Source organism: Zosterops lateralis (assembly GCF_965231275.1).
Source record: "Zosterops lateralis genome assembly, chromosome: 17".
NCBI classification, from domain to species: Eukaryota; Metazoa; Chordata; class Aves; order Passeriformes; family Zosteropidae; genus Zosterops; species Zosterops lateralis.
The window spans coordinates 10846722-10858820 of NC_139777.1; the positions used below are offsets into that span (position 1 = coordinate 10846722).

Sequence of the window (12099 nt, forward strand, 5' to 3'; positions counted from 1 at the left end):
CTGTTTAAAGCCTTAAATGAACATGTGTGGTGCAGTTTAATTGCCATGAAGTTTGTGATTACTAATCCTCAAGTTCACCATGAGGTACAGGCACACAAGGACTGCAGCACCTCTCAGCTTCTCAAGGCCAGAGAGGCTACACAGATTGTCCCTGAAAGCAGGGACAGGGCAGAACAGTTGAGGGACCAAGTCCAGAAAATGGGAACTTCATCCAGCTTTCTTTATGCAGAATTAGGACTATTAGGGAACAGCCAGGAGCAGCTTTCTTGCTCTACAATCACGATTCCTTGGGTTAAACTGGTACCCTACCTAAAAGCATAGCTCAACTTTTACATTTCAAAGCCCCATCTCAGGCAATTTAAAACAGCATCTGCAGACTTCAAAGACAAACTCCTCCTAGGGACTGAAACCCCAGCTCTGTTATCATTAGGTCATGAGCAAACCACCCAGCAAGTACTTGCTGAGTCTGACACTTTAGCCTTAGTACCACTGAACAAATTGCCACCTCTACAGGCTCCTCATCAGTGCAGCAAAAGAGCTTGTTCAAATTAGGTTTGATTTTTGTTAAAGTGTTTTATTGGAAGACCACACAGGAGAGGGGGAGTTGGTGTGTGGGGAGGTTTGTGTGTGTGCTTAATCAGGTGCTGGTTGCTCACATTTCATAGTTTGGTGGGGGTTTGCAGGTTTGAGCAGCCAGCACTGTTATGAGTGAGCTGTTGTAAGATCCAGTGTGTGCAGACTGGAAGGCTTTGAGGTCAGGTACAAGCACAGTGTGTGCTGTGGTAGCAAGAATGCTCAGATCCATTTCATACAGGTGTCAGGGTAGGGACCAGCTTGTTTAGTTTCCCCCTGAAACTCAGATGTTTAAGTTTCAGAACTAAAAAATTCAACAAGAGTGGAATTACCACTGCAGGTGCAGACAGTCTTTATTACCAGTGTCAAGTGCTGCTCCCAGCCACTGCCTGGATCAAGTGTCCAGCTCAGTTCCTTTGTCCTTTCCCAGGCACCCCTTTATCCAATAGACATCCCCCACACTCCTCCTCATGCTCTGCAGCTCTGCTGAGAGGAGAGGGAAAGGACACCTTCCAGCCAGCCTGAACTTTGCTTTGCCCACCAGAAAGGAAATCCCAAACGTGGCAGTTTTGAGCAAATTCCTGATGAATTGCTGCCTCTGCCCCTGGCAGAAATGGACACACAACTGAAAAATAAAGACTTTAATGTAAAGACTCTTTGGAAACAACCACCAGAAAAGGAGTAGGGGACATAAAGGAAAGAAAGAGGCTGAGCAGCATTCTACCATGGTACAGAACTACTTCATTGAAAGCCCACAGAGAGGTCTCACAACAGTGAGGGCCAGGTGCATTAGTCTTTGTGCAGAGGGCAAGAGTGCCCTGGCACACACCAAGTCATTAACAGCAGGAGGAGGAACTTTTGATACTTATTCCCCCTTTGATACTTATTCCACACCAAGTAACTGAGGAGCTGTCACAGCTTCAGCCACACCTCTGTAAGCATTCAGGAGTTGTGTGCAAAGCTCTGTGGATCCACTTTGTACAAGGGGAAGATGGGTTACCCACACAAACAGCGACACACGACACATCGGAATGGCAACTGGTGTTATTCCAGTGGGATCTCTGGGCCACAGCACAAGTCCAGCCAGAAGAGAGGAATCTGGCCACAGGAAGAAGTCCCCCATGTTACTGTGGATGCTGTTGCTCGTTCTGGTCGTGGTCTCTAGGCTGGTGTTCTGGACGATCCTCAGGGAGAGGGTTGTAATTGGGATCCTCTTCAGGTGTGTCAAAAACCATCTTCCTGGCAAGGGACAGGGCCATCCCACCAGGCAGGCAGGTTAGGAAACTGAGCTGAGGATGGATGAGGACCCCCAGCCCTTCTAGGAACCCCCTGGCCCTCCATGGGGCTCAGCTGGCAGCCACAGCCACAGGCCCTCTGCACCATCACCAACCCTTCCTTTGCTCAGCCCAACACACAGTGATGGCAGGACCTCCTCCCTTGATCACTGGGTCAGATTTGATTGTCAGTGCACAAAGAAGAATATAATCTGCTTTCTTAAACTACAAAAATATATCAGAAAAAAAAAAAAATCCTGCCTCCATCTAGCATTTCCACAAGCACTAAGCAGACTCTAGTTCTAGTAGCAAAGCTGAAGGCAGCGGCAGCTGCTCTATGGGCCCTGTACACGTGTATATAACGTGCAAATAATGCAGCAAGGGCATGACCTGTGGAGCTGAGGTGCTGTCAGCAGGCAGTTACCTCTTATGGTCACAGTTTGCTATAGAAGTGATCAGGTTGAGAATGCCCACAGTAAAGCCTAGAAAGAATCAACTTTACTTACAGAAAGTTAGGGGTTAACAGCAACTTCTTTCCTCCAGGCTGATTGGGAAAAACATCTTCCAAGAAATAATAGATATGACCCACTGCAATCCCTGGGGAGAGATGCCACCAAGGTCAGGCACAGCTGCGACTCCTTTGCCAGCTGAGCCTGAGCTGCTGGGCAAAACTAAGAACGCTTTGTGGGCTGTGTGTCCACATCCAGCTCCCCCCAGAACCAGGGATGCTGCACTTTGCTGCCATCAGCACACAGGAAGCCCATTAGTCTGAGAGCAGCACTGCACTCCCAGGAGACCAGACACAGCAGAGTGTCAGGCAGAGCTCACCATACCCAGCCTCTGCCCCTGGGACAAACACACCAAAAACCAGGTCAAAGCAAAAGCCCATTCACCCAGAAACCCAGCCAGCCCACTAGGAAACCAAACATCTTAGGTCAGGTGGAACCAAGAGAAGGTGCCAGTGTCCCAGCAGCACCTATGAGCACTGAGGCTGCAAGGTGTCCTTGTTCCCATCACCCACCAGCTTTGACTTACCCAGCAAGTCGATGATGATGGAGTTCCCCAGGAGCAGAGAGAATCCCATCAGGACCCAGGGCAGGAAAGGGGCTTGGAAGTTAAGAAGGCCAAAGAAGTTCATGCGGATGTAAGGGTTCCTGCGGCTCCACACGTACACCAGCATGATGGTGAAAGCCTGGCCCAGGAAAAACAGGCTGGCAAAGAGTCCAAACAGCTGGGAACTACCGAGTCAAGGAAAAGCCCACCCACCCCATGCACCACCTCCAGGCAGCACAGGGTGCTTTGGGACAGGAAACCAAAACCAGAGGCAGCTGATCACAGCGTTCTGAGGCATCGCCCATGTCACCGAGCCTTTCCTGGCTGAGATACACTGACCACCCACACACATCTCCCTCCATGCCACACCAGAACAAGACACTCTGGAGCACACATGCAGGTTGCTCACTCCTTAAGCTGATGTCTACAACCAGCAGAGACCAGAGAGCTCTACAGTCATCTTTGCAAAATGAACCTCAAAATTACCTTCAAAGAAGGACTTTCACAGGAATATACACTTGGGACAGTGGCATATTTTAACAACTAGCTCACATCCAGTATCTGTCTTCTACAGAAGAAGTTCAGCAGTGAGATGGCTCTTGGAATTCACAGTCCTCTTCTTCAGAGCACAAGGAGACAGAGGGAGGCAAAAATTTCCCCTGCCCTTGTTGTAGTTGGACTCCAAATCCACCTCTGGTCAAGCCCGTGGCTGCTGCAGCCACCTGGATTCTAATGGCTCACACAGCTTCATGCAGAGCCCTGTGGGGACAGCAGAGCTCTGAGCCATCTGCACAAGACAGCAGAAGATATCCAGAGAAGGTTTACGCTTGGGAGGGAAATAAATGTCACCATCAGATCACTGTGTTGTGAAAAGAATTTAAGCTGTGTGATGGTACCTCCAGCTACTGACAGGCTGCAAACTCTCATCTCACACTGCCTGACGTGCTGACAACGGAGTATGTGGGAACCCACTCCTTGTCCTCGTGGCTCCACATCCCTGCCCTTGTCCTGGGCCAGCCTCACACAATCCCAGCCATGCTGTGCTCACCAGAGCTGAGCCAGTGGCCCTGTCACAGCTGGACAGGTCTTGCAGCAGAACACGTGGCCTTTTTCAGGCTGAGCTCCCTGAGCACTTTGCCACGTGTCCTCTTCAGGGCCGAGGCAGCCCAGCCCCTGCCAGGGCCATCAGCAGCACAGTCACAGGCAGCTCCCCTCTCCTCTGAGCACACTGCATGAGGCACACGCCCAGCCCAGGGTGGCAAAGACAAGGAGCACAAGCCAGAAGAGCTGTCCCTGCACCACACACTCAGCAGACTCTCCCAGCTCACAGGGCACACCTGGGGCAGGCCTGGGGCACGAGGCCCTCTGCCCTGAGGCACCAAGGGGGTTCACAAACCAGCTGTGCTGTTCAGGAGGTCCCTGCTCCACAGCACAGCCAGGACACGGAGGCTGCAGACAAGCCCTGCATGTCCACACCATGTCAGGAGACACCAAGGAGCCTGAGGCAGCTCCAAAGGATACTGTCATGAGAAACCCTCCAAAGAGGAACATGAAGACAAAGTCAGCCGTCCTCCCACGGAAGGAGCCTTCTTCCAGCATGCGGCAGTACCTGTACCTGAGAGCGGGAGAGAAGGGAGGGGTTGCAGTAAAGGAAATTAACAGCTGGCCACCCTGTGCCCCACAGCAGGATTCCCAGGAAAGCTACTGCAGCCCAGGAAGCTCAGCCAGGTGTGCAAGCCCAGGGCAGAACAGTGCAAACTTCACCTCACACCACTGGCCCCAAGGAAAGAAAGAGGCACCTTCTGTGCTTCAGCCAGAGCTCACCCCAGGAATGGGCACTGCTGTCCAGCAAGAGCCATGGCAGCAGCACTGCCAGTCTCTTTTGGCAGGGCTGGCCCTGCAGCAAGCACAGATGGAGGGGCAGGAGGGTCATGGCTTCAACTGAAAAGAGCCAAGGGAAGAACCCACAGGCCCAGAGAGCTGCCAAGGCAAGCCATGCTGGGGAGAAAAATGGATGGGGGAGCTGCATCTAAGCCCAAGTGGGAGCAGAGAACTTCACTGAGACCAAAGGATACAGAAATATCATGTTGAAAAAGAAACTGAATCCCAGGGGCCCAAAAAAGAGGAAGTTGGTGATCAGCCTCCATATCTGAAAGAGAAGAAAGAGGAGAGAGAAAAGGAGGTGGACAGAGGTCTCTCCCCATCACACTGTCCCCAGGAAAGGCTCAGTCATGCCCTGTCCCTTCAGAGCTGCCCCAGGACACCGGGCAGCTGCTCCACCCTCCAGTGGGACCTCCCTACACGAGACTCTGATCCATCAGAGTATCTCACCTTCCCAGGAACGGGAAAGAACGTTTCTCTACTTTTCTGGAGAGGACAAACAGCCCCAGTTCAGCACCTAGAGCCAAATCAATGCCTCTCTACAGTAAAGCCCCCTCCAACCAGCCCACCAGCAGGTGCCACACGCGGTGTGACAGAGCAGGGAGAGATGGGTTTGAGCCAGGGAAACAAGGGCATGCCGAGATGGTGTGTGGCAGGGGGGGCTGGAAGGAGCCCTCTCCAGGCAGGTGACACGAAGGGACTGTGCCGGGCCCGCGCTCGGGAGGCTGAGGGGAAGGAGCCCCGGGATGACACAGCACGGCCCGGGCACCCGGGGGGACACGGGCCCACACCGCCCCCGGCCCCGGGGCCCCAAACCCCGCCAGGCCTCACCTGGAACTTCCTGAAGATGAGGTCGGGGTTGAAGTACAGCTGGAAGGGCGTGATGAACTCCAGCTGCTGTGGAGACAGGCAGAGCAGCTGCCATCACCCGCCGCCCTCGGCCAGCCCCGGCCCCCGCCCCGCGGCCCCCGGCCCCCCGCCCCGGGCCCCGCTCACCACGGCGGCGGTGGTGAGCACGCAGGCGGTGGTGTAGGCGCGGGTCACGGCCGGCATGCCCAGGTACTCCTGCGCAAAGCCCTGGTACGCCATGGCCGCGCCGCTGCGCCCGCCCGACGCGGCGCCTTTAACGCCCCCCCTCAGGCCGCCTCGCGCCCCGCCCCCCGGGGAGCGCCCGGCCAATCCCCGCGCGACAGGCGGCGAGCGCCGGCCAATGGGAGCGCGCCTCATGGCCCCGGCCCGCGGCCGCCACCAATCCGGAGCGGCCCCGCCCCGCGGCCGTGGCGGTGACAGCGACAGCACCGGGGGCGGGCGGGGCACGGCGGGGCTCCCGGGCTGGGGCACAGCGGGACCTGCGACAGGGACAGGGACCTGCCCGGCCAGGGAACCCTCCGCCCGCTCCCTGCCCGGCCTCGGAGCCCCGGTGTCCCCCGGGAGCCGGGGGCTGTCAGCGCGGTGTCCCCCGTGGCTCGGAGGGGCAGGAGCCGCTGCAGGGAAAGGGCGGCGGTGCTGCCTCAGCCCGGGGGCGTTGCCGGCTGATCCGAAGGGTCTCGCGTTCACTGGGGCACAAAGGGCCCCTTGGGGTTTTCAGTCGTTCCTCCTGGAGCCTCTCCTCCTCCTGTTGGGAGCAGAGGCGGTTCCCGGGATGGCCCCGGGCTGTCAGGGCCCTCACGGTCTCTGGGGGAGCCGAGGGCTGTGCGGTCCCGGGGCTGAGGGCGGCCCGGGCAGCGGCAGCACCGCCCTCAGGAGGGGCCGGGCCCGCACAGGCCCCGCTCCTGGAGCCGATAAAGGTCTCCGGAGACCCGGCACCCCCGCCCTCCTGCTGGCTGTGCTATCCACACCCTCCTCAGCCGCCGGGTTTGGGGTTACAGCCGCCCTGGGTTCAGACGGGGAACGGGCCTGGGGCTGGGTTTGTGCTGGAGAGGGCTGAGCTGTCATCAGAGCCCTCATGAGTCCTGAGCCTTCCCTTCAAACTCTCCGTTAATGGGAAATGAAATTACCGAGGGGGGAAGGGAGTCTTTGTGTCCTCCACCCCGACCGCCCTTTGATGAAATACAAAACCCAGATGAAGATGATGGACGTGAGGTTAAAGGACATAACGGGGGAGAGAAGAGACCGGCGGGGTCTGTCAGGGCAGAGAACGGGCTCTGAGTGCCCCGGGCTCACTGAGGGACTCCGGTGTGGCTGGGGTAGAAGGAGGAGCTGCATTGGGGCTCCTGGGAATGGAGTTTAACGAGGAGCTTGGAGCCCAAAGTGCAGCAGGGTCAGCGGCTTGGCTGTGTAGGCACAGGCCTTTGGGGGGAGCTGGGCTGGGTGTGAGGGCTCTGAGAGTTGGGAAGAGCTGAGCCTGCAGGGGAATTCATCGGCCAGGAGCTCTGCAAAGGACTGTCCCTATTCATATGGCTGTTCCAGCCCAAAGGCTGCTCTGCTGCAGCTCAGCCCTCCAGCATCCCACAGAGCTCCCAACCCTGCAAATGGGAAACCGAGTGGAAGAACTGAGAGTCAATAAATAAATAATAAATGAATAAGTATCCCGTTCCGTTGGGAGGGAAGTTAGAGGTTTCCTATCTGCTCTTGCTGCCTGTGGACACCAGACAGAAGCTGAATTCAAGCACCGTGATTCCTGCCCCTTCCTTATTTGAACCAAGGTTAGGTGATGAATATTGGGAGCCTCTCTGCTGGAAGGAGGCCTTCACTAGCTCCACCGAGATGAGAATCCAAATAATCAATCCCACTTACTGTCTGTGAAAGACTATGTGCAAATAAGACATTGCATAAAATGTAAAAAAAAAAAAAAAAAAAAAAAAAAAAAAAAGATAATCACTATCTCGATCCCTTCCCTTCCCTTTTTTTAGCCAAAACTGGAGAACTCCACTTGTCCAGGCTTCTAGTTAAGGCCTATTTTCTAAGGTTTGTGGGGGAAGGGGGAGAAGTGATGAAATGCATCAGGAGGCTCACCAGCTCCCACTGGGAGAGGCCAAACAAATCTCAGTGTCACCCTGAGTTCCCAGGCTGCTTTCTACCCATGATCTCACTCCCTTCAGAGCCCAGCCAAGCTGACTTTGTGCACTACAGTGCACCCAGGGCAGCTTCAGTCTTTATTGCAATCCATGTCATATTTTATGGGGTTTTGGATATATGGCCTTCCACAAGTTCCCATCAGCCCAGCCACATATTTGGGTTCACACACACCTTCAGAGTGATGCTGACATGTGGCCTTTTATAAAATCATGAAATCTAACTAAAAGCCTGGAAAAAAAAAAACAAAGCCAAACTCTGTCTCTGCTGCAAGAAGGTAACAGGGACTGCCAGAAAAATGCTGCCCAGGAGTTTTTTTCACTGATTTCCTCCTGCCTTGTCCTGCCCCTGCCTGGGGACTGAGAGCAGATGCAGCACAGTGATGTGCCATTGCATCCTGCCATCTGCTGGGCTCCCCTTTATTTTCGGCTCAGTTCAACTGTTTTCAATGTGCAGCATCAGCTTCAAAACCTAAGATGGCAGAAACTCAAAGTTTCCATACAAATATGTGCGATACCCAGACTTCATTTTGGACAGGCTTTGAAAAAGCTCTCTGCACACTCTTGGAGCAGCCAGAGAACCTAATTAGAAGGATTCCCACATTTGCACAAGTCCTTCAAAGGAAGAACTGAAACATGAGGGTATTTCTTTGCCAGACAATATTTACCCGTTGTGCATCTGCAGGCTCAGTGATAGTAACCTGCAGCACAAATTCAACAGCTTCCTGTCTCAGTTTCTGCAAACCAAAACTGCAGAGTTAGAAAACAGAGAAAAATGCTATTAACTCTCCCCATGAGTTAAACAGCACATAAACCTCAAGAAGGCACATGAGCAAAGATAAATGGGCTGTTGCAGCAGTCATCTCTTTTGTTTGTAGTAAATTATTGTGTGTAATTCATGTTTCCTGTCCATAAATACCAGAGGAACTTGAAGACATGGAATCCATTCTAATTCGGTAAAGACAAAAACAACTCCTTTTGAGCCCATCTGGAACTTGTTTTTATCATAATTGTTTTGGGCTCAGTAACGAGTTCAAGACCTAACTGCCGTCTCTAATTGTTTCAAGAATAAACAGCTGCTTTGTTTAAAGGCGGCAGCTCCCATTTTGCCCAGCACAGCAGTCCCGGGCTGGCAGGATGAAAGGAGCGCTGCGGTGTCAGCACAGCCCTAACGAGCGCTGGCGCCCCTGGCAGGGCGCTCACCCCGCCCGCAGCCCATGGGGCAGGAAAACAGCCCCAGGCTGTGACATGTGCCCTCTGCTCTTCAACACCCTTGGCGTTTTCTTTGTAACTTCATCTGATGGTGTTTTGCAGCGTGTGCTGCTGTGACAAGTCATACCTGGCCTGGTGATGCACAGCTGGGCTGTCGGGGACTCGAGGGAGAGGGTTCATTCCCTGGGCACATAACCCCAAGCCTCTGCTTACAGTCCCAAATCTTTCCTCCATCTGAAAGCAAAGATAGCCCCACACCCCCTCTGAGAGTCTCCCCCTAGCAGGGAACGAGGCTGTGCCAGTTGTGTTCAAAGTCTCACCCCGGCGCTCCCCAGGACGTGCCAGGCCTGAGCCCTGGGAGCCTTGGTGCAGAAGAGGTCTCTACATGCCTGATGCTCTGGCACCAGGAACCAGAAGTGAGCCAGAACAGCCAGAAGAACCTTTCTGGAAGGTTATTTCAGCTCCCTAACTCAGTCCTCGGTGGCAATGGACAAGAGGTGCCAGGAGCTCCATGAGCCCGCTGAGCAGGGATAAGCTGTGTAATCATAATGCACTTGAAATGTTTACTTTTCCATGTATAATAGCCATATATAAATTCTTACTCCTTCATTGAAGGATTTCTTGTTCCACATCAGCTAACTCTGGAGTGTGATGGCTAAAGTCAGGAGAAAGTGAATCATACAGAATTGGATGGATTTTAAAATTTGTTTGTTAAAAAGAAACTAAAGATAGCACGTAGAGTTCAGCCCTCCAAGGACATGTGGTTTGCACAGGGTTTGCTGTAAATCACAGTTAATGTTATTTTTATTTCCTATGGGTTTTAGTTCAAAAATACAGCTTTTTGTCTGGCATATCATGAGAAAGATCTCATTTAAATCTCCTTGAGCAGAGCCTCATCACATATCCAAATAAAGCACCTCTTCCAAAACAGCCTCTGATCATGAGTTGAAGACATCAAACAAGAAAATGTCTGTCTCTTTGCACAGTTATTTTTCTCCAGTGTTTAATAATTCTTGTTAAATTCTTCTGCCTTGTGATCTGTCCCCTACACCACAGGTCACCTCCCACAGCTGGGAATATCCTTCAGGGGCCTTTATTTTGTAACATCCATTTCATAAGCACTCTGGCCAAATCAACAAGAGGACTGGAAAACAATGCTTGTGTCTTATAAGAAGAGGTCTATGCTCAGCTCACAATACCAGCACATCAACTGAGCCTGTTGTCAGCTGCTGGAGACCCCTACAAGGAGTCAGAAAAGGGATTTGTACTTTGGTTTTCACCAGAGGCAGGACTACGTGTCCCAGTCCAGCTGCCAGGGCACAGCTCTAATCAAAAGCTCTCTCTGAAGGGACTGTTAAATAAGAAAGCAGGTTGAGTCTGACACTCTGACACTGCTGCACACATTTTCCTCTCCTCTGATGGGAACATTCAGCAACATTCGATGCCATTTGGTAGAGTCTAAATGCTCTTCTCTCTCGCATAGAAACAGAGGTTTTGTTCAGGCAAGGACTTTGTTCCCTCTGGCCTTGAGGTCACTCAATTCAAACTAACTACCTGTATCAGTGTCTGATACAGAGATGGAAGGAAAAAAAATAGTTCAGGCACAGCATGCCCTAAAGCACACAATGGACTGAAAAAAAAAGGATAATTCCATTATTTTTAGGATTCTGAGTTTTCTCAGTTTTCTCAGAGAAGCTCTAGTGCTTATCAGGTGGAGGAAAAGGCAGAGTGCTGATCCAACACACAGAACATACAGCTGTTCTTCTGGCATCCAAAAATCCCAGCTAGCAAGGGCAAGCAGTAAGTTCCCTTGGCTGTCTCAGCCCTTGTGTCCTCAAAGGACTCAGCTCCCATGGATCTCCACTGCTCTGGACAGAGTCCCAGTGACTCTGTGTGGTAGCAGGAGCTCTGTCAGCATTGGGTCCCTGCCCTGAGAAACCTCTGGGATGAAGCTCATTTCCTGAAGCTCTTATACAGTGTCTTGAACTTACATAAATTGTGGGGTTTTTATAAAGAACATTAGAGAAGTGCTGGAACTGAGAATAATGGTGTCACAGCAGGGCACTCATTTCCTACAAAGAAATATCCCTTTTAACAGCTAAGTTCCATAAACATTGCTTTCACCATGAAATCAGCAAACCTGCTGCATGTTTCTTGAGAAAGCTGCCTGTTTGCAGATATTATTATTTGTTTTCTGTATTCTGAGTGAGTTCTGCAAGACTCAGGACAAGGAAACAGAGACATTTTGTATCTTACAGTGATGCTCCTCACAGGAAAGTGAGAAGGGATTGCAGAAATAGCCAGGCTAGAGCTTGGGATAATCAACAACCAGCCAGGGAGCGGCTCCAAATCTCTTCTGCAATTTACAGTGTAGCGTTTGTAGGGAGAATTCATCCTGTAGATCCAAGCCTCACAGATGGAAATGGGGCCCCTTTTCTCCCCTTGAAGTTGGTCCAGATGATTCTGGTATAGAAACACACTAAAACATTGGAACCTCTCAGTTCGTGACAGATCAAAGAGCATGTGTTGATGGTCTTTCCTAATGGCAGGATTAGCACTTATTCCTGCAGTCAGATAACTCAGGCAGAGACTGCCATCAGCTTCTCCAAATACCTCCCCTCCCATGCTCATGGCATCATATTTCGCCCTGATTATGACGGGTTTGAGTTCAGTGGAAGAGTATTTGAAGGAAGAGGGTGGTAGGTCCCTGCAGTACTGCTGGAAACCTGCCGGGTTTATGTGAAGGTTCCAGCACCGGGAGTTTGGGTAACTGCAGAGCAGAGGTTACACCCTGGGGACAGACCCTGACCCCGGGGATTTCTCATCTACAACTGCAACTCTGAAACTCTGAGAACAAGGATGAAGCATTGGGAAAACTGAGGTTTTTAAGGTGCAGCAAAAAGCCAGTTAGAAACACAACCAGTGTTAACATCCCTCAGCACCAAAGCACCAATAATATAGATGCTGTGTAGAGGAAAAAAAATCTATCCCTTCACTCCTCATCAAGGCAGCTGTGGCTAGAAAAGATAGAGAACGACTTCCTGGAACTCCCAGCCAGCCAGCTGCACAGAGATCTCCCCACTGCAAGGTCT

The 12099-nt window shown here is 52.1% G+C and overlaps 1 protein-coding gene across 3 annotated transcripts; it reads right to left on the bottom strand.

The window, feature by feature from the left end:
• Positions 1 to 1199: 1199 nt before the first annotated feature.
• On the bottom strand, positions 1200 to 5928 carry DERL3 (derlin 3). Of its 3 annotated transcripts, none has more exons than XM_083873891.1 (7): positions 5778 to 5928; positions 5613 to 5678; positions 4976 to 5049; positions 4422 to 4515; positions 2883 to 3078; positions 2354 to 2444; positions 1200 to 1812 (listed from the first exon to the last, which is right to left on the bottom strand). In XM_083873891.1, the coding sequence occupies exons 1-7, from the start codon at positions 5868 to 5870 to the stop codon at positions 1698 to 1700; spliced, it is 729 nt and encodes a 242-aa protein (XP_083730017.1). In that variant the 5' UTR covers positions 5871 to 5928; the 3' UTR covers positions 1200 to 1697. The 3 variants fall into 3 exon arrangements, with proteins under 3 accessions (XP_083730017.1, XP_083730019.1, XP_083730018.1); XM_083873893.1 differs by having other exon boundaries at positions 5781 to 5891; XM_083873892.1 differs by having other exon boundaries at positions 5613 to 5675; positions 5778 to 5889.
• Positions 5929 to 12099: the final 6171 nt, after the last annotated feature.